The 26524-nt window shown below is 33.2% G+C and overlaps 2 protein-coding genes across 2 annotated transcripts; both read right to left on the bottom strand.

Moving 5' to 3' along the window:
* Window positions 1-1327: 1327 nt before the first annotated feature.
* On the bottom strand, window positions 1328-13296 carry LOC110023445. The gene is made up of 6 exons (XM_020722866.1): window positions 12873-13296; window positions 12651-12759; window positions 6442-6487; window positions 6051-6136; window positions 4599-4657; window positions 1328-1511 (listed from the first exon to the last, which is right to left on the bottom strand). The coding sequence occupies exons 1-6, from the start codon at window positions 13157-13159 to the stop codon at window positions 1421-1423; spliced, it is 678 nt and encodes a 225-aa protein (XP_020578525.1). The 5' UTR covers window positions 13160-13296; the 3' UTR covers window positions 1328-1420.
* A 3164-nt stretch (window positions 13297-16460) lies between these two features.
* LOC110023357 (organic cation/carnitine transporter 7-like) lies at window positions 16461-20377 on the bottom strand. The gene is made up of 6 exons (XM_020722736.1): window positions 20056-20377; window positions 19393-19661; window positions 18376-18613; window positions 17580-18111; window positions 17274-17476; window positions 16461-16820 (listed from the first exon to the last, which is right to left on the bottom strand). Exons 2-6 carry the CDS (start codon window positions 19659-19661, stop codon window positions 16584-16586), a joined length of 1479 nt encoding a protein of 492 aa, XP_020578395.1. The 5' UTR covers window positions 20056-20377; the 3' UTR covers window positions 16461-16583.
* Window positions 20378-26524: the final 6147 nt, after the last annotated feature.

The raw sequence follows: 26524 nt of genomic DNA on the forward strand, positions 1-26524 counted from the left end.
TATTTCTGTAAAATTATAAAAATGACTTTTTTTGATCGAAAGGTTAATGTTAGGAGTTCTACTTTTTCATTTTTGTAATTTGAAAAATTACAAGGATGCCTTTCTCATTTCATCCTTTTACCAATCATTCTGATATTATTTCTCTGCCCGTTCAACCTTATCCCATTTATCATTAGTTTTTGCTGCAATGTTAATAAGAACTGAATATTAGATGTATGCATAGATTATCAAAGAAAAATGTTTTCATAGGAAAGTGCATTTGCCATGATTAATATGGTAAAGCTTTCCTTAGAATCATGCCTAATGGATTTGAATCTCATCTGAGCAGGTTTGAATTATGCATGAACCATGTTGAAAGTATATTCAAATAAAATTTGAATCATATTCAGTTGTATTATGCATGTTAATCAATGCATTGAAATCTAAAAAATCAAATTGTAACATGCACTATCTTCAAATATATTCTTCTGTTTTATTTTCCTTTGATTATTTTAGTACTACAATATATGTATCATATCTTTTTTTCATTGTTAGAACATTGTAAAAGATGATGTTTTTTAATGATATTTTCAGTGCCTCTGAAAGTGTTTTGTTGATAGGTGGATGACTCTTTAGTTTTGGCCAATCGACTTGCTATATTTTTAACAAGAGAATCATTACTAAAGCGACAAAATGCAATAGTAGAATGAGTTCACAATCGGACCAATTAGTTCTATAATCGAGAAAATATTTCATCAGGACAATCAATCATCTGGCATTATTTTGTCACATGCCTCATCGGCAGGTAAAGTGACGGTCGATGGTTAGCTGTTCCGACAGAATTTTTTTTCCTATAAATTTAATCACAAATCAATCAACGGCTCAGGTTCATATTGTATTTGATATTTTAGAATGGTTTTTGAATAAGCGCCTGCTCAATTTGTAGCTTTTTTATTTTAATTGAATTGCTAGAAACAAAAAAATTAAATTAAAAAATAATTAAAATGTAATATTTCAAGATTTTCATTGAAAATTATATTCCAAATATTCAAGTATACAATATTTTGAATTAAAATATTAAATTAATAATATTATTATTACTATAACATTTAAATTATAATAAAAAAATTTCAATATTTATTTTATCATGTGATAAAACAAGTTTTGCTACTCTTCAACACTTCTTTTTTACATGTAGCTATCATTTAAGCAACTCTCAGAGATGTAAAACACTGCCAGGATAGTTCAAGAAAACAAAAAAACCTCAGGATTGGAAGAAGCACAATCACAATCAAATGAACTTCATTATTATAGATGAAATTTGTAAAGTATTTTGTAATATTTATTACAATAAACATGAAAGATAGCACCTGCCAATTAAAAAAAAAGGCAAAAACAAAAAGAGGCTGCCTGCAAAAGCTTTGTTCACCTAAGAAAAATGCTAAAGCTGTTGATCCGCCCAAGTTGCATAATCATTCAGCAACTGCTCGGTAAGCAGGGGAACAAGTCTGTCAATAAGACCTTGCATAACCCTGTACTCCATAACAAAATCATTACTAGTTTAATATAAGATTAAGCTTTATGGCTACTAAGATTCTTAATGTTATGAGTGTTTATGTTCCTCAAGTAGGTTTGGATAAATATTTAAAAGAAAAATTTTGGAATGCTCTAGAAGTGTTAATACAAATGATATCTCTTGAAGAAAAAATTTCTATTAGAGGAGGCTTAAATAGGCATGTTAGCAGAATGATTGAAGAATTTAGAAATATTTATGGTGGCTATAATTTTGAAGTAATTAACAAGGAAGAGACATAATAGATTTTGCTTTAGCTTGTGAATTTGTTATTGCTAATACTTTATTTTAGAAAAGAAATGAGCATATTATTACTAATAAGAATAAATTTAATAAAACAAAAATTGATTATGTTCTTCTGAGAAAAAAATATCGTCGAGATCGTAAAGATTCTAAGGTCATTCAAAGTAAAAAAATTAAATACTCAACATCGATTAGTAGTTTTAGGTTTTATGATGAATAGTTGAAAGATAAAACAAATATAATCAAATATTGACATACAATTAGGTGATGACACTAAAAAAGAAATAAAATTATCTTTATAAGTAAACTTAAAGATCTTAAGATTTGGAATGTTCACGAAGAAGCTAATGTTATGTGGGATAAAGTAACAAACACTATTAAAGAAGTGAAAAAAATGTACTTAGAAAATAGTTGGTGTTGGAATAATAATGTGCAAGAAAAATAAAAAAATAAAAAAATTTTGTTATAAAAATTGATTTAAATAAAAAACATAGACAATTGAAAAAAAATATAAAGTAGTCAGTAAGAATTCTAAGAGAACAATTTGTGATGCTAAAAAATTCTGACTTTAGTGATATTTATAAATATTAGATACTAAAGAGGGTGAAAGATGCATATATAAACTATATAAACTGACCAAATAAAGAGATAACAAAAGTAAAAAAAAAATAATTTAAGTAAAGTGTATTAAAGATAAAAATCAAAAAGTATTTTTGTAATATGAGAATATTAAACAATGTGGGTGAGATATTTTGATAAACTTTTCAATGAATATTTTAAAAATATGATTGACTTTAATGATTTTAATATCGTTCATAGTAATTTTTTTTATCGTTGCATATAAGTAAAGAGATAGCTGAGGAGGCTTTAAGAAAATTGAAGAGTGAAAAAGCGGTAGTATGTGATGGTATGCTAATAGAAATGTAGAAATATTTAATAGATTTGAGAATTTGTTAGCTTGCCAAATTTTTTAATATTATTTTAAAAAATATAAAGATGCCCGTTGAGTAAAGGAAGAGCATTTTGGTCTGTATTTTTAAGAATAAAAAGGATGCACAAGCGTATACAAATTATAGAGGAATTTAGTTAATGTGCTATGCATTAAAATTATGGGAAGAGTAATTGAACATAGGTTAAGATGTGACACAAAAATTTCTCAAAATTAGTTTGGATTTATGCAAGACAAAGTATACTATGGAAGCCATACGTTATTGAGAGGTTTGATGAAGAAGTACAGAGATAGTAAGGAGGATTTATATATGACTTTTGTTGAGTTAGAAAAAACTTATGATAAAGTTCCAAGAGTTCTAGAAAAGAAAGATATTGATATGACTTACATTCAAGACATTAAAGATATGCATATTACAGTTGTTAGTTGTTTTCAAATAAAAGGAAGATTGACCAAGTATTTCCTATTTCAGTTGGATTACACCAAGGATCGGCCTTTAGCCATATCATTTTATTTTAGTTATGGATGCTCTTACTGGACATTTACAAGAGTTGTACCTTGGTGTATGTTTTTCGCTGATGATATCCTTCTTGTGGATGAGACTAAAGAAAAAGTTCAGAAAGAACTTGAATTATAGAGATCAACTTGAGAGTCTAAGGAGCTTCATTTAAGTAGATCTAAAACTGAATTAGATCTAAAACTGAATACATGCTAAAACTGAATACATGAAATATAATTTTAATAGTAATAGATCTAGTGGCGGAGTTGTAACAATGGATGATCAAATAATTAAAAGGAGTGATCGTTTTAGATATCTCGCCCAAGTTGGATGGTTGAAGTGGAGGAATGCATAGGGTCTATTGTGTGGTAGAAAAATATCGCTTAGACTTGAAGACAAATTTTATAAGATAGTGGTGAAACCTGCAATACTTTATGGCGCAGAATGTTAGCGTATAAAAGAGAAAAATAAAACTAAGTTAAGTTTTCTTGAAATGAGAATGCTTAGATGAACGAGTGGCTTTACATTTAGACACAAAATGCGAAATGAATACATCCGTGAAAGGTTGGTGTAGCTCCAATGGCAGAGAAGATTAGGGAGAGTTGTCTTAGATGATTTGGTCGCATTAAACATTGACCGTCTGATGATCTTGTTAAGAGAGCAAATGTGCTAGATTCGATTTATGATAAGAAAGGTAGAAGTAGTTCTAAAAAGGTTTGGGCAAGTTGTATAAATATGATTTTAATTTAATAGAATTAAATGAAAATATGACACTTAGTAGAACACAATGGAGAAAAAGACTTCCTATAGCCGACCCCACTTTTTGGGATAAAGGCTTGCTGCTATTGTTGTTGTTGTAGTATGGTTTAATATAAGGTCAATTACTGCATGTCCCCAGAAATAACTACAACATTTCATAAAATATATTCTTTTGGACCTGGCATAAACAGTTAGGGATTACCGTCTTCAATAGAGATCAGACTCGAGACAAATTTTTAACAAGCCACATGAGGAAAGAAAGTATGTACTCTAACTTAATTCTATTTACATACATACCACATAATTCTTATGTATTTATATATCTAACATCTAAATATTCATATTTACATGCGTACCAATTAAATTTTTAAAAGCCAATCTAAAATACCATCACTATCTTTATAAACTTTAAATACACCTTTTCAAGGGTAGGTGATTGATACCATGGTGTTATAAGTGCAATTATCAAACTTTAGGACGTAGATATGTAAATACATAAGAATCGTGGTACGTAACATATAAAAAACATTGAAGTTGCAAAAAAGATATGGTGACTTTTTATATTCTGAAATAATATTTAACTGATATTGGCTTACAAATTTCCAGGTTTCTCCACTGCTGAGACCGGAAGTAAGCTAAATGGTATTGTATACACCTACAATATATATAGAAAAAGCAATTTTAATACTTCTTGACTTCTATACGCATATAAAGCTACAAATTGACCAAAAAAACTGAAACATCAAAAGTCATACAAAACCACCATAAAAACAATAATAGAAGCATGCCTTGTAAGTAAAAACAATGTGTAATAGAAATTGACATCTAAAAATCAAAGGATTTTAGAGATTGATTTTCAAAGTGCTTACGAAACATAATTTGGAGATTGATTTTCAAAGTGTTTACGAAACATATGATCCTTGTTAGGAAATCAACGGTTTTTCAAAATTGTTCAGTTCAAGATGTACTGCCTGATCAATAACCTTCAATCAATAAAATATGCACAATAGTTCCTGACATATTCAACTTCATATTCTTAATTTTACAATTGGCACTCAGATCACAATGGGCAAATTTTCTGATGCAAAATTTGTTAAACTCAAACCAGAAATTGAAGTTCTCCTTCCACCACTGCAGACCTCGCATTGCCATGGCCAAATGTCACCATGCCCGGTGATGGAGCACATAATATCCACATGAGCTCGTCGGCCGTGAACGGTGATCGAGCATACAATATACACATGAGCTCTTCAGCCATGAAAACATTTCTTCTCTCAACATGTCCTGATTTCATCACAGAAACCTTGTGAGATGGGTAATCTCAGGCCAGTCACCAGTCATCACTTACACATTGCGAGATCATGCCATACCGGTCCGCATTAAAAGCTAAATGAATCGTTCAACTAGGCAGCTCGATGCCAGTTCATGCTAGGAATGTAGGTGAGCCAAGTCGGCTTGAGCTCAACTCATTAACAAGCTCGTGGGTCAAATTTATCGAGCCACAATCTCGCTTATTAAGTGTGCTCAAGTTAAAGCTTGTCTAGGCTTGGCTCGTCGGCTTGTGAGCCAACTCAACTAGCTGATCAATGGTCACGCTGATACCTTCTCTATCAAGCTAACCAGACACTTCTTCGGTGAGCTCCTGTGATAATCTGATTTTTCGCTCAAGCTCACAAGCCTCGCGAGCTTGGTGTCCTCATTATGAGCCGAGTTCGAGCTTGCCATTTGAGATCGACTAGAACTTGCATTTTAGCAAACGAGCTGAGCTCGAGTAAGGCATGACTCGTGTTCAGCTTAACTTTTTTACACCCCTAGTTCATGCTATAACCTTACTGTCGAACCAGCTCAGTATTGATGAGTTTAAGTTTACCTTATCACGTTAATGTAGATTAAAGCTTAAGTCGTAAATTACGAGTTTTTGAAGAATATGCAAAGCAATATAACAAATAGATGGATATAAAAGAGTGATGAAAAAGGTTTTGGATGTAGAGAGCAATCATACAAAGCCTTAAATTATAGCTCCACTTCAAATTAAGAAAATGAGATACCTCAAGCGATACGCTTAGATTTACATCAACGTCCAAACACGGCTCAGAACCATCCATCTTCCATGTTATATGATTTCTCATAAAAGCTACAGATAAAGAAATAGTATCAGAACGAACAACCCAAGATAACTAATTAAGATAACGAGATTTTAAATTTTATCAGAAACTTAAAAAAAAAACGTTTTGGCTTTGTTTGGTTTGGAAGAACAAATAAGAAAAGAAATACTGTTTACATCATAATTACATCTTTCTGTTTAGTTTGGGTGTAAATCATGTAAAGATGATTTCTCCATAATATAAGAACATCATAATTACATCTATGTTCTAGCCTCGATCGAATGCAATGACTGTTTATTAAGAAGACAATTACACTGATTGAAGATGGAAATACCTGAAAATAGACTATTTTGTTTCTCTATATATTCTGGACCCTCAAACTGTAGAAAAGTGACGAACAAATGAAAATCAATAATATGTTAAAATATCATAAAATAATTCACTGACACATGGAACATCTACCCTCATGCAAGTTATTGAATTTTCACCCCAGTCCAAAATGTTGAAGAACACCCACCCTACTCTATTTTTGCTAGAAAGCTTAAATTTACAGCCAATAAAGAGATCCATGTGCGTTGATTTTATGAGAAATTTTGTTATCCCGGCGAAAACAACTAGCATCATGGAAGCCAAAATAGAAAGATGAAAATGTAAAAGGTGAAATAGACAGAATTAAAGCAGAATATGTTTGACATACAGGATTGTATAGTTGACTTGATATTATTTAGTGTTTGATGCAACATGTGTTGCACATGTTCTGAAAATCTAATGTCCATAAAATAATCCTATTTTTTTTAGTATGGGGTTTATAGTTCAATTAAAATATCGAACGAGGAATTGACATCAGCCACAAAAATGGGTTTAGGTTTCCAAAGAGTTCCAAAAAAAAACTAGAGACCTAGCTAAACTGATTGTCAAATATGAGGGAATTTTATCAAAAATGTCATTCCAATTAAAAATAATGTTGTGATTCCACAAGGATAGGATAAATTCAAGACAAGCACTATGATCTAGAAAAATTTAGGATTGATCAAAAGGTTGAATTGAATGATCTTGTGTATGTGGATTATAGTTCAAGCCTTGCTTCACTAAATGATGTGGACATAAAACTATCAATATTAGATTACAATCAAAGATGACTTCAGAGTCATACAAAATCATCACACGAAATTTAAGAAAAAAATTATTACAGCAACCTAAAAATGAAAAAAAAAAACAAATCCATACATTAAGCAAGAGAGCCTAATATCCATTTGAGCAAAGATAAATACTCTCAGATGTATAATATATTTTGCTTACTATATGCCATTAAAATTTAAATTAATGTGGAAGTTTACATGCATTCCACACAATTCTTTTGTCTTTACATATCTAACAATCAAAGTTTGATATTTACACTTATAACACCTCAGTATCATAAATTTACTCTTCACTTTTAAAAAAATAGTGATGGTGGTCATTTTGATGTGATGTTAAAAATTTGGCTAGTATGCATGTAAATATGAATGTTTAATTGTTATATATATAAATACATAAGAATTTTGAGTTATGTATGTAAATGCCCCTTAACAAAATAAATTCAGCGGCCATAGTAAATTCTAAATTGCCTTTCCTATCTTTTGAGTTCCAACTGTAAAGCCAATAATAACAATAATAATAATAGGATCCTAGTTGTACTGGAGCATGAACTATTAAGATATTGATGCAAACGCTTAACAAAAAATAAGATTAAATCCATTGATGCTTGTTAACAGCATAGAACAGCTCAGGAATCATGTTTGTTTATGTTTTATTATGACAATGCCAAATATCCAACATGAGAAGGATAAAATGACACAGACAAGATAACACTTTCACCAATCTGTTTCAAACACAAAATCTCTTTAAGCTACTCAAAATATTTTTGCATAGGTTAAAATGTTCCCCTTAGTCAACTAAAGTAAATTTGCAGCATGATATTTTGCATTATATATAACCACATGCAAAAATTCATGCTTTCTACAAAATAAGCCAAAGGTTAGAAGCCAAGGCATAATAATATTTTCCATTGAAATGAATTATAGTGAGATTCCATTCTTATCTAGTAAAAAACCAAGAAAAATGCCCACATAGAGATTAGTATGCAAAGTGTTCGTATCCAAAATGAACAAATATTAGGTTCCATACACAGTTCATTTAAGAAGTTTATTAAATTAATTGTATTCTTAGGTCTGCTTATTTTAGTTGTCAACTGAAATTTGACAGACATATGCTTAGAAGCACAAAAATCAAGTGAATTCTAATTTGAAATGTTTGACATCATTAAGGTTCCATTTGATAATGATTTTTGTTAAATGATTAGTGTTTTAACTTGATAGAATAAAAAGCTGTGTGTAAAAGTTAGGTTGCGCAAAAACTAGAAACATAGCTGTTGCAAACATGATAAACAAACATAGTTTTATTCAAAATAACGCTGAAATTTTGTTAATGTAAATATCTATAACATGCGTTAATATCAACGCAACGAATATAACTAAAATTTATATTTTTTCAATTATCCTGTTTAGTGTTTTTAATTGATGACTATTATAAAATTTCATTCATCATTTTAAGAAAACTACTTATTACAGTTGAAAAAAAAATCTATAATTTAAATCATTATTAATTGTATTTTTATTCATATATAATTATTATTTTTGTCAATTATATTGTCATAAATACTGTGAAATCGTTGTTGATCATGTCTATTTTTTTCCATTTAACCAATTCAACTATTTCTATTAGAAAAGTTTATCTTGTTAGGTATGGCTCATATACCAGAAATTTGAAGTCTCTTGGATTTAGAGAGGTGCGTCTCCTGAAATGAAGAGGTCTGTCTCTTGGTGTGAAGAGGTGTCTCTTGAATTAGTGGGTTGGGGGGAGCGAGGGCGTGTTCGTAAATTTATCTGTGGGTTTTATCTATAAATAGATGTGTAACCCTATGAGTATGTAACTCCTCTGAAATAGTGAAATTCATCGCTCTGCTCCCGATGATGTAGGCATCTTTGCCGAACCTCATTAAATCTCTGTGTTCTTCTGGTTTTGTGTCGATTCTGTGTTTTCTTCGCCCTAAATTTCATAACAAATTGTATCAGAGAGCCAATGACTGCGAATGAAATGAAAGTTTCAGGGATCGAGAAGTTCAATGACACGGATCTTGATTATTGGAGGATGCAGATAGAGGACTACTTCTATGAAAAGAAACTTCATTTTCCGTTATTGGGGAAAATACCTGAAAGAATAGATGAGGCTGATGGAATCTCTTGGATCGACAGATTCTGGGGGTTATTCGATTAACCCTATCGAGGTCAAGGAGATGACGACTGCAGATCTTATGGCAGCCCTGCAGGTATGTATGAAAAACCATCAACGAATAACAAGGTATATCTAAAGAAAAAGTTGTTCAATTTGAAGATGGTAGAAGGTACGTCTTCTGTACAACACTTGAATGATTTCAATACTATCACAAGTCAATTATCGTCTGTGAAAATTGAATTTGATGATGAGATATGTGCACTGATCTTATTGGCTTGCGGCAAAAGAGAAATAAGTTTCTCTTGTACGTTTTTTTTTCTTTTTCGATGTATCTCGGTGTAGAGAGAGAAGAGTGAAGAAGTGAGAGAAAGAGTTCGCTCTTGTAATTGGAGACGAATTGGAGACGATCCTCCATTGGTGTAAATTCCTCAAGTAGTAAAATCCTCTGCAACTCCGTGGATGTAGACAATTTGCAGAACCACGTAAATCTGTGTGTTCCGCTGTGTTGTTTTCTAATGTGAATTTTCTCGTTCTATTTTTCACTTCGTCGTCGATCGTTTTAAATTTCATATATACCACATCAACTGGTATCAGAGCGAGGTTTTAGGGTGAAGGAGATCGGCGCAAGAAGAAAAAAGAGAAGAAAAGTTTGGCGGTTTGCGGCAGTTTCTAGAGGCGAATTGCGGCAGCGCGATCGGAAGGCTACTTCCTCCGTAGAAGCAGTTCGCGACTGAGAAGTCTTTGCGGCAGAGGAGTTCGAAGGACGGGCTTCCACGACAGTTGGCGACAGAGGCGTTCGGCGTTTGCAGTCTTGCCGAGAGTTCTGCAAGGAGTTCGTGCGACAGAGGAGCAGTTGGCAAATTTCAGGAGGGCCCAGTTCGAGCAGGCTTCCCCTGGGGTGCGCGGACAGGAGCCGCAAAGGTTTTCGTTCGCGAGAGGTTTCAAATTCACGCGATCCGGACGATCGTTCCCGAAGAGGCTACGACAAGTTGGAGAGTTCTCCTTCGGGAAGAAAGGAAGTTCGCGACCAGGATTTGCGAACAGGAGCCTGCGGTTTGCAGAGGAGGCGAGCAACGACCAGGACCTGCGAACAGGAGCCTGCGGTTTGTGGAGGAGGCTGGCAGTTACAATAGTTATGGGCGGACCAAAAGAAGGGATCAAGGAATCTTTGATCTGCAATAGAGGAAGGGAAGGCTGGAACCGCCTGGAAGTAAGGTTGCACTAGAGGAATATTCTCTTTTAACTTTTCCCTTAGAATTTTTGGGAGGGGATGAAGGAAAGTAATAAAGGAATCTTTGATTCCTACCAGAGGAACCCTCGAGAGGATTTGCCTTTGGAAGCAGAGGAAGAAAACCTATTTCCTGGAAGCGAGTAAAGAAACAGTTGGAGGTTCGTCAGTTTCATAGAACAGTTTGCGCAAGGGGCTATCGAAGGAGTCGGTGAATCGTCACGGCAGTTCGTAAATCGACGCGACTGCTTGCGGGAAGGAGTTCCTGCGGTCAGGGGAGTTTGGCGAACTTGGGGCAACATCGCAACAAGCGTTCGACGTTCACAGGGTCGAGACACGACAGTTCACGAACCTGGTGTTCAGCGAGGTGTAGTTCGTGAATAGGAGTTCGTGTGTAGTTAGTGCGAACAGGAGCATTTGTCAACAGAGGAGTTCGGACAGCGGAGTTCGCAAGTTTGTCGCAGGTAGAGTTGTGGCAAGTGCAGTTGCGACAGGTGGTGCTCGGCCAACAGAGTTTGCAAGTTTGTCGCATGAGGTTTTGCAGTAGATGCAGTTGCGACAAGTTGTGTTCGACCAACGGAGTTCGCAAGTTTGTCGCAGGAGAAATTGTGACAGGTAGAGTTCCCGAATTTCACGGATTGTTCACAGGTTTGTCGGAGAGAAATTGTGACAGGTGGAGTTTGGCTGGCGTACGCAGTATTTCAGCCGAATTTTTGTGCGAACAGAAAAGTTGTTTCGTGTGAAAAATTTGATTCACGAATCACAAAAAATTGCGGGAAAATTACTGCAATTGACAGAGAAAATTTCAGGTTTATTTGAATTTATTTATGGTGTGTTTTGTTTCAATACAAGACAAGAAAAGTTCATTGCATGATTAATTTCAAATGACAATGTCTTGTGCAAAATTCGAGATAATGAATTTCGATAAAACAGAGAAATTCGGAAACAGGGAACTTCGGATTGTGACAAACAATGGTGAAAGATTTGTTGGCACAACAAGAAATTTTGAAGACATTGCGAGCGAGCTATGAAACCTAATGGTAATATCTATAAACTGTTGGGGAGTACAGTTGTAGATGAAGTTCACTCTGTCGGATTATATGATGAAAATGCAGCAGAAAAATTGACCAAACCAGGTATTTTCAACAAGTTCTTGCGTTACTTGAACTTGTTGAATGTTTGCAGTTGCTAGTTGGCATGGTTGCCCAACTCACTTTAGTGTAAGAAATTCAATGATGTTTTTCTCCTAACGGGCTGGATATTCGCAAGGTGGATATTTTATCCTAAGGGGCTCGATATTCGCCAAGATGGAGAATTGTTAGGTATGACTCGTATACCAGGAATTTGGAGTCTCTTGGATTTGAAGATGTGTGTCTCTTGGAATGAAGAGGTGAGTCTCTTGGTGCGAAGAGGTGTCTCTTGGATTTGTGGGCTGGGGAGAGCGAGGGCATGTTTGTAAATTTATCTGTGGGTTTTATCTATAAATAGATGTGTAACCTTATGAGTATGTAACTCCTCTGAAATAGTGAATTTCGCCGCTTTGCTCCTGATGATGTGACATCTTTACCGAACCTCGTTAAATCTCTATGTTCTTCTGATTTTGTGTCGATTGTGTGTTTTCTTCACCCTAAATTTCATAACGTATCTATCATAAGAATTCAGAAAGTGAAGCTATAGTGAAGCTAACAACAGTTTTATCAAATAATAATCTGTTTTATTTGACAACACAATACATCAGCGAAAGGAAAAAAAAAACGAATTTCTTCTTTAATTTACAAGCTGGGTTTCAGATTTCCAATTGATATCAGAATAATCACATAGTAAAGCAAATACTTCAATCAACATAGAAAACTATTTTTGCTGCTGTATTACAATTAAAAGAAAATTTTTTGGGTGAGGACATCTTCAGGCTTATTCCTCAGCGTAATTTAAATTTTATGAATTAAATTTGCTTCCACTAATTTCAAAACTAATACAAAGGCTACACAATCCATCCCGAGCCAATATATTTTTACTATAAAAAGAGCTGCAAAAGAACTTACCTTGCAGGACAACATCTCAACAGTGCAGTCCTCACTAGTTGGAATCACCCTCAAGATCAGCACTGGAGCAACCTCAAACATCAAAAACTGAATCTTATGCAAAGTACACCTGCTCAAAGTCCCACAAATAGCATAAATAGACAATCTCTCCTCCAAATATTCGAAGAAATCAGTTCACCAAAAGCTCCAAAATCTAAACTTGGTCAAAGAAAGTGAAACGACCTATAGGTATTAGAGCCAACCGATTCGAAAGCTTGCAATGCCCTGGTGTTGAGCAAGGCCTCCACTCCCGATCGGTCGTGGAGGAATTCACTAATGGAGAATGCCCTACCATGGCCATCGATGTACTGTGGAAGCTTCACTCTCTCCTTTCTCCGGGCCACAATATTCGCTCGCTTCTGGTCGGCCTTCACCCTTGCTCCCAAAAACCTCCTCCGTTTCCTTGAATCGAATGAGATTGGTCGAGGGGAAAAGATGGGAGATGGCCGAAGAAGAGCTCGCACACTCATTCTTCTGCATCTAGAGAGAGAGGAGGCTCTGGGCAACGCTTTGAGGTTTGCGACAGAGAATCTGTGGAAGGGGAGGAATCTGGATTACAGGACTTGCAGCTAAAGACCGAGATAACATTCAAGCTTTAATTTTTGCTTGTATAGTATTTTTCATATTTTATGGAGTGTTTGACTGCACTCAGTATTTCACTTATTTTTGGATTTCCGTTAATTACAACCATAAATCTTGTTTAAAATATGCTATCAAACACCCCTAAAAGTTTACTATAGTAATAATTTTGAGATGACAAGATTGAGTGTTATAAATATAAAAAGTAAAGTTTAGGTATTAGATATGAGAATTTATAGAAATAGATATATTGAAATAAAATTGATATATTAAGACCATGTTGGGTTTGTGGAGCTTGAAGCACCCATATCAACTTGGAAGAGCAACATAGCAAGTGGTGCAGCGCATCCTTGCCTGTAGATAGAGGGTTTGGTGATGAACCTGCATTAGGGTCTGTAGCGCTCCAATGCCGCTTTCGGGCGAGCCTGCATCTAGTTATAGAGTGGGTGACATTTCAACCTCAGGAGTGAAATGGCACACCATGGACAATTCCTCAGTTCAATTTTCTTATATTCGTGATTCTGGGTGACAAAGGACTGATCTTTGTGCGTGTTTCGAAGAGGAGAATTTCGATGTGTTCTCTTTCGGGATCGAGAGAAAGGATTTAGAGCGAAGTCTTGAAAGTTTCATACTTGTAAAGAGGATATCTAAGTGATTTCTTCGTACTTTTCTAATTTCACAGTGAAAATTTTTGGAAATTCCTTGGTAGCGTGGTTTTATGGTTTTTTCTCATTCTCAGGTTTTTCCATGTAAAATCCCGTTGTACATTTTTTGGAACTTTTTTTTGTGCTTCCATTCGAATTTTTGTTCTAATTTTGTTGAATCTGTGTGTTCCTATTCCACAGTGCGTTCCTATTCCACGGTGTGATTTTGATTCTAATTAGATCAATACCCTAGTAACGGTACAAGGAAGAATCCCATCATTATTCCCAACAAAGTGGTATCATATAGGAGGTTTGAATTGAGTGGGAGTAATGACTGACAAAGTAGAATACAAAGTGAAGAAATTCAATGGGTCGAACTTCATGTTTTGGAAGATGTAAGTGGCGGATTTGATGTATCATAAAAAACTATATTTGCCAATACAATGAATCACTATGAAGATCGAGTCATGACTATGGAGGAATGGAAGGCGTTTGATTGAATAACCGTAGGTTTGATATGTTTATCATTTTATTTGGTTGATGTATTCAATAAAATGAATGAGACAATCACAGTGGATCTTATGGTGACACTAACAAAGATGCATGAAAAATATTTTACTTCTAATAAGGTTTTTATGTTGAATATATTCTTCAACAAAAAAGAAGGTGGAAGGCAGTTCCGTAATAAAATATCTAAACAATTTCAACATAGCAACGAGCCAACTATGTTTTATAGGGATTAAATTTGATGACAGGGTCAGAGCACTATTGATACTATCTTCATTGTCAAACAGCCTGAATTGTTTAGTCAAAATGGTGAGTAACTCTTCTGGGAGTACGAAGTTGAACATCGATGACATCATGTGGTCGGTGACGATGAAGAAGTTCCCATGATGTAAGTAAATGGTGAACCTTAAGATTTTGCATTGAATGTGAAACAAAGTAAAGAACCTTGACATTAATTTAAGTAGAAGCAAATTCAAGTCCAGGAGCAAAGGAAATGGTAGAAGAGAATGTTGGAATTATGGAAAGAAATGACATTTCATGAATGTTTGTAAAGCTTTAAGGAAAGCTGATGGTGAAGGACAGAAAAGAAATCTCTTTACAAATGTTTCCACGACCAAAATTTAAAGTGGCTCCTTGGAGTTGTCCTAGTAGATTCATGTGCCTCTTTTCACTCATTACATAATAAGAGGTATTCAAAAATTACACTTAAGTGATCTAGGGAAGGTTTATATGAGAGAAAATCAGGATTGCACTCAACCAGATGGAGCACGAGAAGTCCCTTAATCACCTACCATTGAAGTTAGAACTTTCAATAGAGTAATATGATCGGTACATATGTATTCTCATTCATTATACTATTTGTTGTTGATCTATAGTGGTGAAACGAAGTGCTTTGGAGAAGCCACCTAAGTTGAAGATTCAAGGGAGCGAGAGCTTGTCGTGGATGAAAAAATGAAGTTTTTGGAGTCAAAATCAAACATGAGATTTGATGGTATTACTGCATGACAAACGAACACTACATAACAAGTGGGTCTAAACTGAAAGAGGAGTCAGATGATAGTGAATGCTACAAGGCAAAGCTTATTATGAAGGGTTTCCAACATAAATGAGTGAAATACATAGACTTTTTCCAATGGTAAAGATGATAATTATCAAAGTTGTGCTAAATCTATTAGCAAAGGAAGAACTATATCTCGAGTAGATGAATTCAAAAACAACTATCTTGCATGGAGATTTGGAGGATGAATTATACATGTTGCAACCATAGGGTTATAAGGTTCCAAAAAAAGAATGTTTGGTTTGTAGGATGAATAATAACCTCTATGGCTTGAATCAAGATCTAAGACAGTAGTACATGAGGTTTGGTTGATTCATGGCAGACAGTGGGTATCTGAAGTGCCAGATAGACTACTGTTGCTCATCAAACACATCAATAATTGTTATATATTGATCCTTATGCATATGGATGATATGTTGATTGCAGGAGCAGATATGAAGAAAATGAGCGATTATCAAGTGAGTTTGAGGTGAAGAATATAAGTCCAATAGAAAAATCCTCGAGATGAGAATCAACAGAGACATGATTGCAGGTACACTAAAGCTATCTCAGCCAAAGTATGTTGAAAAGATCCTACAAAGATTCAACATGAGCGAGGCAAATCTAGTCTGCACCCTTTAGTTAGTCAATTATACATGTAAAATTAGGCTTTAGAAAGGCTTTTATTGTCATTCAATCATCCACATGTTTTTCACGTTATTGATAAATAAGAAAATTATCAAAAAAAACAATAAAAATCTTTTTCACGCGTAATTCTATCTCATAGATCACATCTAAGGACCAGTCAGTTATCCATGAATTTGAAATTTATAAAAATTGTCTGAAATAATAAAATGGACAAATAAATAAACTATATATATATATATATATATATATATATAGAACTAGACTTTACAAGAACTCTCTCTCTCTCTCTCTCTCTCTCTCTCTGAGAGAAGGAACACCATCTACCCAATTCAAATCATGTTCTGCTAATCTCCAATCTTGTCTGTAAAACATTAAACTGCAGTAAAGCATACAAGCTGGTCACACAAAATCTGAAACATTGTTAATATAATACAGAAACAACATATCAACAAATAACGGTCTTGAATAGGAAAGGCCATTTCAACTGATAATTAAACTCTCCAAAGAGTCATGGAGACTGCGATCCTTGGTCTCAATGGGGAAGAAAGCAACAGCTATGGCCGATAGACCGATCACCAATTCGAAGAGAAGAATAGCTTCAGTCTGATGGCAGTCATTTACCAAAGCTACAGCCACAAGAGGAGAAATAATTCCACCTATTCTTCCCACAGCACTTGCAGTTCCATAACCGCTGCTCCTTAGCGACGTCGGATAAACCTAAGAAAACAAGTACACAGATTTAGGTGCCGTCTGACAACGGATTTAAGTGAGGATTTATGCAGGATTTAAGTGGAATCTTGCCAGACAGCCATTTTTGACAAAATAAATCGGTAAATGCCGTAAATCCAGATTCCACAGATTTCGGCTATAGATCTCAGATTTACTAAATCCCACGAACCACTGGATTTAACTTTGCGGGCTAGCATTGAAAATGGTAACAAGATTTAGTAAATCCGTTGCTAGACAATTTTCCGGATTTAACTCATTCAGGATGTAGTAAATCTTGATTTACAGGATTTACTGAATCCTAATAGCTTAAATCTCATATGTTGCCAGACAACACCTTAGTCGTAAGAGAAGCCTTAGCGGTAGACGTCCTTTTTATATTATATCAGAAGATTTATGATAGTAATAATTCATGGCCATGGGAGCCATTTTCTTCATACTGACCTCAGGAGCATATATGCATAGGCACGTCATACTTGTAGTAATGAATGATCGAGTACAAAACAAAAGGGCTGTCGTTAACCCTTCAGTTTTGGAGAAAGCCAAAGGGATCAAGCAAACTAAAGCTGCGAAAAGCATGGTTACCACTGTAATCTTCCGGCCAAACCTATCAACCATCACAGCCAACAAAATAAGCCCAGGCAACTCTGAAAATACAGCAAAGAAAGAATTTTTATAAAACCAACAAAAAAAACTAATAAGAATATAAGGAGAAACAATTTTTTTTTTTAATATTCTTGAACATTTTACCAGCGAAGCTAGTGATAAACAAGTCCTTGTAAAGATTCACGTTCCCTGTGAGATTAAGATGATGTTTTGGGGAAGTGCATGACATTTTTCCATCAGTTAGTGCTGAAGTTAGCAAGACAATACCATAATATGCAAATATGTTTCCAAAGAAACCAATCCAAATGAGAAGAGTTGATCTGACTAATGTTGGAGACAAGAGAATGGACAGTGTGGTAAAAAATCCAATCTTTGATTTCGTATCATGAAAAACATCAATTTGATCCCTTTGAATTGTAGTCAAATGTGACGTTTCAGGAACGTTTTCATCCCCATCAAGCTCCCCTTTAATGTCAGAAATCAGAGAACCGGAAGGAAGTGCCATCTTGTTCATTCTAGCCATTTTCTCCAAAACTTTAATGGCATCAGCTGTTCTACCTTTAGTGCAAAGGTATCTTGGGGATTCAGGGGTGAAGCCGTAAAATAGGAGCAGCAGGAGAACAGGCAAAGAAGACAGAGCTAGGAGCCACCTCCAGCCCAAGTTAGGCAAGACTACCTGCAAATAACAACTTTGGAATACTTATTAAACTTTACAAAATTGAAGAACTTTTCAACTGAGAAATATATACATGGTCAAAATGGTACATAGGCATTATTTTATTATGAAAAAGAATAAAAAGATTATAGTGTTCCAGTTTCTTACAAAATTAATGAATTATAATGAAAATTTTGAAGTCTGAATCGAGAGCACACAAATGAATAAAATATCTGAACAAGATCAGACAGAGAGAACCTAAATTGAAAATGGAAGAAGAAATACCCAAGCAAGTGAAGCCTCAAGAATGGTGCCCAAGCTCCAACAGAATAAAAAGACAGTCATCCATTTACCTCTATTGATGATAGGGACGAACTCAAGAAACCAGGAGAAAAGCACAGGCCCGCCGCCCAACCCAATTCCAACTAAAAAACGAAGGATGATGAAAGTAATGTAGTTGGGAGAGAAGGCGCCGAGAAAACCAGCTCCACTGGCAATCAGCGCAGTAAAGACGAAAGCTTTTCTGTAAAATGCTTAGATGTATGAGCAATGTAAACAATTAGGACTGCAATATTAGAATACTAGGGGGTGGGGTTACCGGCACATGAAAAAAAAAGGTAAAAAATTCAATTTTTGGATAGATGTTTTTTAAAATATATGCATTTAGAGATATAAGTAATTGAAATACAGAAGCTATTTGGTTGAAGGCATTAGAATTTTTTCTTTTTTAGGAACAAAATTTTGGGCAAGCCCCCAAACAATAAAAAACTACGACTTTTTTCTTATGTTTATTTGCAGGTGAAAGGGGATTCAATCTCAGAAGCAACAACTTCCATTGTCTTTATCATCTAAATCAATTTTGGTACAAATTTATAGGCTTTTTTTGGAACACCGGCAACGTTCACAAAATTTCTTTTAAAAGCTGCGTTCGTCAAAACGCATGAGACCAGCTACGAATCTGATATGGCAAAAATGTGTTGTTTCACTAAATGAGAATTTTTACAGCCATCGGCATTTGCTGCAACTGAACAGAACTTCACCGTTGTTCCAAACAAAGCCTTAATTAGATGGCAGATTTTAAGAACACAACTTTCAATAACCAAACTATTGGATTTCTGTCTACGATAGTTTCTCAATCTATTAAACATGGTGTCTTTTATCTTCCATAAAATCTGTCATATATAAATATGTTAAAACTAGCATGTACGAAACTGAGTAGGCCCCAAAAAAAGGGTAAAATTATCCAACTGCAGGATTGAAATACAAATAACAAAATTTCAAGGGTTGACAGTAGAAAGTTACCTTCTTCCATAATTGTCTGAAATGACGCCCCAAGAATACTGCCCTAAAAGCATGCCAGCAAAAACGACACTAGAGATTAAACTCTCTTGGCGAGGAGAAAGTTTCCATTCGGATTGAATTGGAGAGCCAATAAATGAAAGAATCATAATCTCCATTGCTTCTGCAGCATAACCAATCCCAGAATACAGAAATACAAAGAATTGGAACTTCCCAAATCCAATTGAGACCAGCGCTTCTTCCACAGTATACTTATTCTTCTCATTTCCCATCTGTAAAATGTCAATTAATTAATATTAAACCGCATAAAATCTTCATTTCCATACTGCACGCTGTCTTAAGCTTAAAAGCAACTCACGGTCAAAAATATACAAAAGAGATTTAAAAAACCAGAAAATGATAGTAGCAATGGACTAAATATGCGAAATTTACTTTTTTTTTTTCATTGGAGTAATTTGAAACACTGCAGCTTTCTACTATCACTAGAGTTGGTATTGCTAGATTCTTCAATACTAACAAAGCTCAAACTCATCATTTTAAACATGAAAATTCCCATTCTGAAACTAATTAGCCAAAAAAAGAAAAAAAAGAAAAACAAGAAGAGTTGGAGAAAGAAAATAAAAAAGAAATCCATTTTCAAAAAGGTTTCTAATTTGTAATACTAACCGGTGAGGCCTCTGCAAGAGCTTCCAAAATTCTAATTTGATGCAGAAAACCAAAACAATGAAAACCCGACTGGAAATTTACTAGCTTTTTGCGGTCTTCGTTTCTTTCGCTTAAGCACTACTATCATTGAGCTTTTCCCAGCAGCTGCCGTGCTCTTCCCTCTTACCTCCGCTGCACATTATTACGCTGGAGTCAAGGTCTGGACTCCAATAACATTCACACATTTGGTTTTTCAATTGGACCCACATTTCATCTTAATCTTTGAGCGAAAAAAATATTGCATCAGAACTCATTCCGAGTCCAATAATTTAACACCCAATTTATTAGATAGGACCCATTTGATATGAGACATATCATTATTAGACTCCGAATGTAAATTATATTAGAAATTCTGATGTAACATTTCTCCAGTGTGTGTGAAACCCTACCCGACACTAAACATGCCCGCAAAACTGGAAAATAGAAAAAATCAAATGCTTACGTTTTAGGGTATTCTGTTCAGGTTTTGCTCTCTGAATTTTCGAATAAGATTAAGGTTTTCAAAAGACATTCATGAAGGGCGACACTCAGCAGAGCAATTGTTAGTATTATTTGGTCGATTTTTAGTTAAGAGATTTAAAATGAACTTATGATTTTTAACTGAATGGTTTGGGGTTTTCAGCGGATCGATCTGATCGAACTAGAAAAATAAAATGAAGAGAAAAAACAAAGACAGTTTTGAGGTAAACAGATGGCTTACGTATTTTTGTATTTATTGATTTATCATGTGTAAACCATACTTAGTCTTATTTTGTAGTTTGAATTAACATATTTTAATATTATAGGCATAATTTATTCAATATCTCTGGTCCAAAGAAAATAAAATACAGATTTGTGTACAAGTGAATGTATAAATAAGTGCATTATATGATTACTCATGTTTAAATCATACATAATCATGTTTTATTATTAGGATTAATCTATTTTGATATGATAACCTCATTTGCTCAGTGTATTGTTGTTTTATACAGTTTTTCTTGATAAATAGAAAGATTATATAGATGGGTGTATTGGACCATATCTCTTCTCGAAATCATATACAAATAATGTATTATTATTGAAATTAATATGTCTTGATGCGATAAACTTCATTTGTTCCAAACATTTTTGTTTTATTCAACTCCTTTTAGCAAAGTAGAGTGATTGTATATATAGGTGTATAGATGAGTGTATTGTTCCATATCTCATATTTGAACTATATGTAATAATGTTTTATTGTTTGAAATAATGTATTCCGATATGAAAAGCTTCATTAGTTTCAATTATTGTTGGAAATAAAGTATGTTAGATGTAAAAATGTTTTATATCTCATATTTGAACTATATGTAATCATGACTTATTATTGAAAATAATATATTTTGATGTGATGAGTTTCATTAGTTCATTGCATTACTGATTTAATCAACTCCTCTAGGCAAAATAGAATGGGTGTAGAGATGAGTGTAGTTTCATCTCTTATATTTGAACCATTTATAATCACTATTTATTATTAAAAATAATGTATTTGACTAGGTCAGATTCATTTGTTCAATGCATGGTTGTTTGATTAAACTCCTTTAGCCGAAGTAAAATGAGTGTATAAATGGATGTATTGCTTCATATCTCATGTTAAAACAATATATAATTATATTTTTTTTGTTAGAAATAATATATTTGGATATGATAGACTTTATTTATTTCATGCATTTTTTTTTGTTTAGCACATCCAGATAAAGTAGAATGAGTGTACAAATGGGTGTACATATTAGTATTTTGTTTTATATCTCATGTTTGAACTATATGTAATCATGTCTTATTGTTGTAAATAAATTTTTTTTTTAGGTGATATGCTTCATTTGTTCATTTCATTATTATTTTATTCAACTCTATGCAAAATGAAATGAGTGTACATATGGGTGTATTATTTTATATCTCATAGATGAACTATATGTAATCTTGATTTATTATTAGAAATAATGTATTTGATTTGACAAGTTTCATTTGTTGAATGTATAGCTATTTTTTCAAATCTTCTGGCCAAAGTAAAATGTGTGTATAAATGGGTGTGTTGGTCTATATCTCATATTTAAAGTACATATATATATATATGTATATATATATTATTTTCTAAGCTTCATTTATGTCATATTTTGTTGTTTTATTCATCTCATCTTGACACATATAATGAGTGTACAGAGAAGTGCACTACAAATGGCTGTACAAATGAGTGTACAATATGTGTATTATTTCATGGCTCATATTTGAATCATATATAATTATGATGTATTATTAAACATAATGTATTTGATTTATTAAGTTCATTTGTTCAATGCATATCTATTTTAATTAACTCCACTAACAAAAATAAAATTGGTGTATAGATGGTTATATTGCTCCACATCTCAAGTTTAAATAATATATAACCATAATTTTTTATTAAGAATAATGCAATTTGTTGTAATTTTATTCAATTTATCTTGTCAAAGTAGAATGAATGTACAAATAGGTGTATTGTTTCATATCTCATATTTGAACTTACTATTAAGAATAATAAATTTTGATGTGATAGACTTCATTTATTCCTTATATTGTTGTTTTATTCAACCTTTGTAGGTAAAATAGAACAATTGTACAAATGAGTGTACAAATAAGTGTATTGTTTCATATCTCATATTTGAATCATATGTAATCATGATTTATTATTGAAAATAATGTAATTGATTTAGTATACTTCATTTATTAAATGCTTATCTGTTTCATTCTACTCCTTTGACTAAAGTAGAATGAATGCGTACATGAGTATATTGCTCCATATATCAAGTTTAATAGTATATAATCATGTTTATCTCTTAAAATTGATTTTGATGTGATGAGCTTCATTTGCTCCTTACATTGTTGTTTCATTCAACTCTTTTGGCTAAAATAAAATGAGTGTATAGATGGGTGCACAAATTTATATGTTATTTCACATCAAATATTTGAACTATATGTAATCATTTTTTATTATCTGAAATAAAACATTTTATTCATTAAGTTGCATTTGTTCAATGCATATTTATTTTGTTCAACTTCTCTGGCTAAAGTAGAATGTGTTTATAAATGAGTGTATAGATTAGTGTATTACTCTATATCTAATATTTAAATAATTTGTAATCATATTTTTTGTTTAAAATAATGTATTTTGATGTGTTATGCTTCATTTGTTTCTTGCATTACTTTATTTATTCAACTCCTATAGGGAGAGTAGAATGTGTGTACAAATTGATGTACATATTAGTGTACAAATAAATGTATTATTTTATATCTTATATTTGAAACCAAACGTAATCATGAATTATTATTATAAATAATGTATTTAATTTGATAAACTTCATTTGTTCAAAGTAGAATGAGTGTATAAATGAATATATGGATGAGTGTATTGCTTCATAGCTTATTTGTAAACAATATGTAATCATATTTTTTTTATTAGAAATAATGCATTTTGATGTGATAGACTTCATTTGTTCATTGTATTGGTACTTTGTTCATCTCATCCAGACAGACAAAGTAGAATGAGTGTACAAATGTGTGTATTATTTCATATCTCATGTTTGAACCATATGTAGTTATGATTTATGATTGGAAATAATGTATTTTGATGTGATAAATTTCATTTATTAAATGCATATCTGTTTATTCAACTATTTTGGACAAAGTAAAATAAATGTATACATATATGTTGGTTCATATCTCATGTTTAAACAATATATAATCATGTTATGTTGTTGTAAATAATGTATTTTGATGTAATAAGCTTAATTTATGTCTCATTTTGTAGTTTTATTCAATAGAAAAAGTTGTTATTTTAGGTCAGATTTTGTCTACTTTTTCTTACAAGTAGATTCATCTAATATTTCTTATTTTATCATTATTTTTTTAGGGAAATCACTTCAATAATAGATACTTGTAGATGCATGCCTTCAATAGTAAGATTGATATGTGATTATATTATCCATTACTTTAATGAAGAAACAAAAAGCCTTCTAAAGGACCTAAATATATACCAAATCTTTAAGATGCCTTCATACCAACAAGAAAATACTCTTATAATATATATTCTAAGTGGTTGGGATATTGACATAAGGGCTTTAAACATTGGAGGAAAATGCTAAATTTGAATGTATAATATTTATGCATATCATGCTTGTACTAAGTAGCCTCACTGTGTATATTATTCATAAATAATTTGTCCTTTTATTTATATCAAATTGACATAAATGATCTATTTCCCAAGTATATTTTAGTCTTAAATAAATGACAAGATGTTTGTGCAACATATAACTAATGAAAATGTTCAAAAGGTTAAAATTTTATTGATTCTCATAATTTATACTCAGCATTGGTTGGTTAGGGAATTGAAATCTAGGATGACGTTTATATGATTCACTCCCAAAAAATTACACAAGCATATAATTCCTAAAGTTGTAAGAAATTTTCTTAATACATGCTTCACTAGTTCGTCATTTTCTTTTTAGTTGTTATTAATTTTAAAGTTTTTAGTATAATATTATTAGATTATTCAATTCGATTGTCAAAACACTTAATCAAGATAATGATGATGCATTTGAATCAGATCATTTTATTGGTCGGTTATTACATGTAAAGGACTTTCTACTCAAATAAATAGTGTTGATTGTGGATTGTTTGTTTATGAATACATGAAAATAATTGTACATAAAAAAGCCAATAATGTAACTAGCACGTAAGAGTGATAGAATTTAGAGTTGATTTTGTTTATCATCTTTGTTTATAGTCTATTTCACTTCAAGGGTAAATATATATTTCAGTGTTGTGATGTTTGTGACAATCTACTGTAAATTTATAGTTGTGCCTGTTTATGACATATGTTGTCTAAAGGATAAAATGAAGTTTGATGTTGTGATGTTTGAAACACTTTATTATAGCTAAGTTTGGGAAGTTGTGCTTAACATAATATACAAATTTTAGGTATATTGCCCCATTTTCTGAATCAAGAGTTTTGCAATTGTGATGTGAGAAACAATATATTCTAAAATTTTGCATTTTCATGTTTAAAAATTGATGTTTTTTCTTACTTGTTAACATGTTTTAGACAAATTGGTGTGTAGATAAGTGTACAGAAGAGCATATTGTCCCTTTCTCTCATGCATAAATAGTGTTTTGATGTGAGTTAAAAAGACAATAATAAATGAATCAAATGTAGCTTATCAAATCCAAAATATTGTTTACAACAACAAAACATGATTACATATGATTTAAATATGAGATATGGACGAAGATACCCCTTTATACACCCATTCTATTTTGCCCAGAGAAGTTGAGTAAAACAACTATCCATTGAATAAATGAAGCTAATCAAATCAAAATACATTTTCATACAATAAAAAATATGATTATGTATGATTCGATAATAATATAGGGACTAATATACTTATATGTCACCCAGTATGCTTGCTCGGATGAGTTAAACTAAAGATTAATAAATAGAACAAATGAAGTTTACAACATCAAAATATATTAATGTTTACAATAACAAAACATGATTTCATATGATTCAAACATAAGGTATAGACCAATACACACATTTGTACAACCATTCTATTTTGTTAAGAGGAGTTCAATACAAGAGCAATAAGTGGAACAAATGAAGAATATCATATCAAATTATAGTATTCTCAACTAGGTTGAACTAGCGTGACCATGCCTAGGATCGAACGTGGTCAAGCCTCTACTAAAGGCGTCGGAAAGGTGGTCAGCGCGACCACGCCCAAGACCCGGCGTAATTACATTAGGCTTTTTGTTTAGCTGGCACGGCCAAACCACCTTTTAGCATGGTCACGCCAACTGAGGGCTTCGGGCGCCTCCTATCATATTAGGCATGATCACGCTCATACCCCAATGTAATTATGTGAGAGACCCTGTTTGGACCGCTCGATCGAAACGGTGGTGGTCGATTGGTCAAGTTGATCAAGGTGTTCTATTGGGCTGGTGTGGGTAGCCAATCCATGGTTTATTGATATGATCGGGTCGGTGGTGATCGATTGACCAAATAGACAAAGGTGATAGATTGAGCAAGCATGAGCGGCCAATCAACGAAGGATGGCCAATCGATATGATTAAGCTAGTGACGGATGATCAATCGCGTGGACTGAAGATGGTCGATCTGGTCGGAGTGTGAGGTCGATCGACGAATGATGGTCAATCGATACAATCAGGCTAGTGACAACTGATCGATCGAGTGAATCAAAGATGTTCAATCAGACCTAAGTGTGCGGTCAATTGACAAAGGATGGTTAATCAATATGATCTGGTCGGTGGTGGTCGATCAATCCAGTGGACAAAACATGATTGATCGGGTCGAAGTGTGCAGCCGATGCTCTGGCCTGAACGATGAAGGATGGGAGGCTTTGTTGTGGCCACACCTAATTTC

Source organism: Phalaenopsis equestris, unplaced genomic scaffold, assembly GCF_001263595.1.
Source record: "Phalaenopsis equestris unplaced genomic scaffold, ASM126359v1 Scaffold000224, whole genome shotgun sequence".
Taxonomy (NCBI): domain Eukaryota; kingdom Viridiplantae; phylum Streptophyta; class Magnoliopsida; order Asparagales; family Orchidaceae; genus Phalaenopsis; species Phalaenopsis equestris.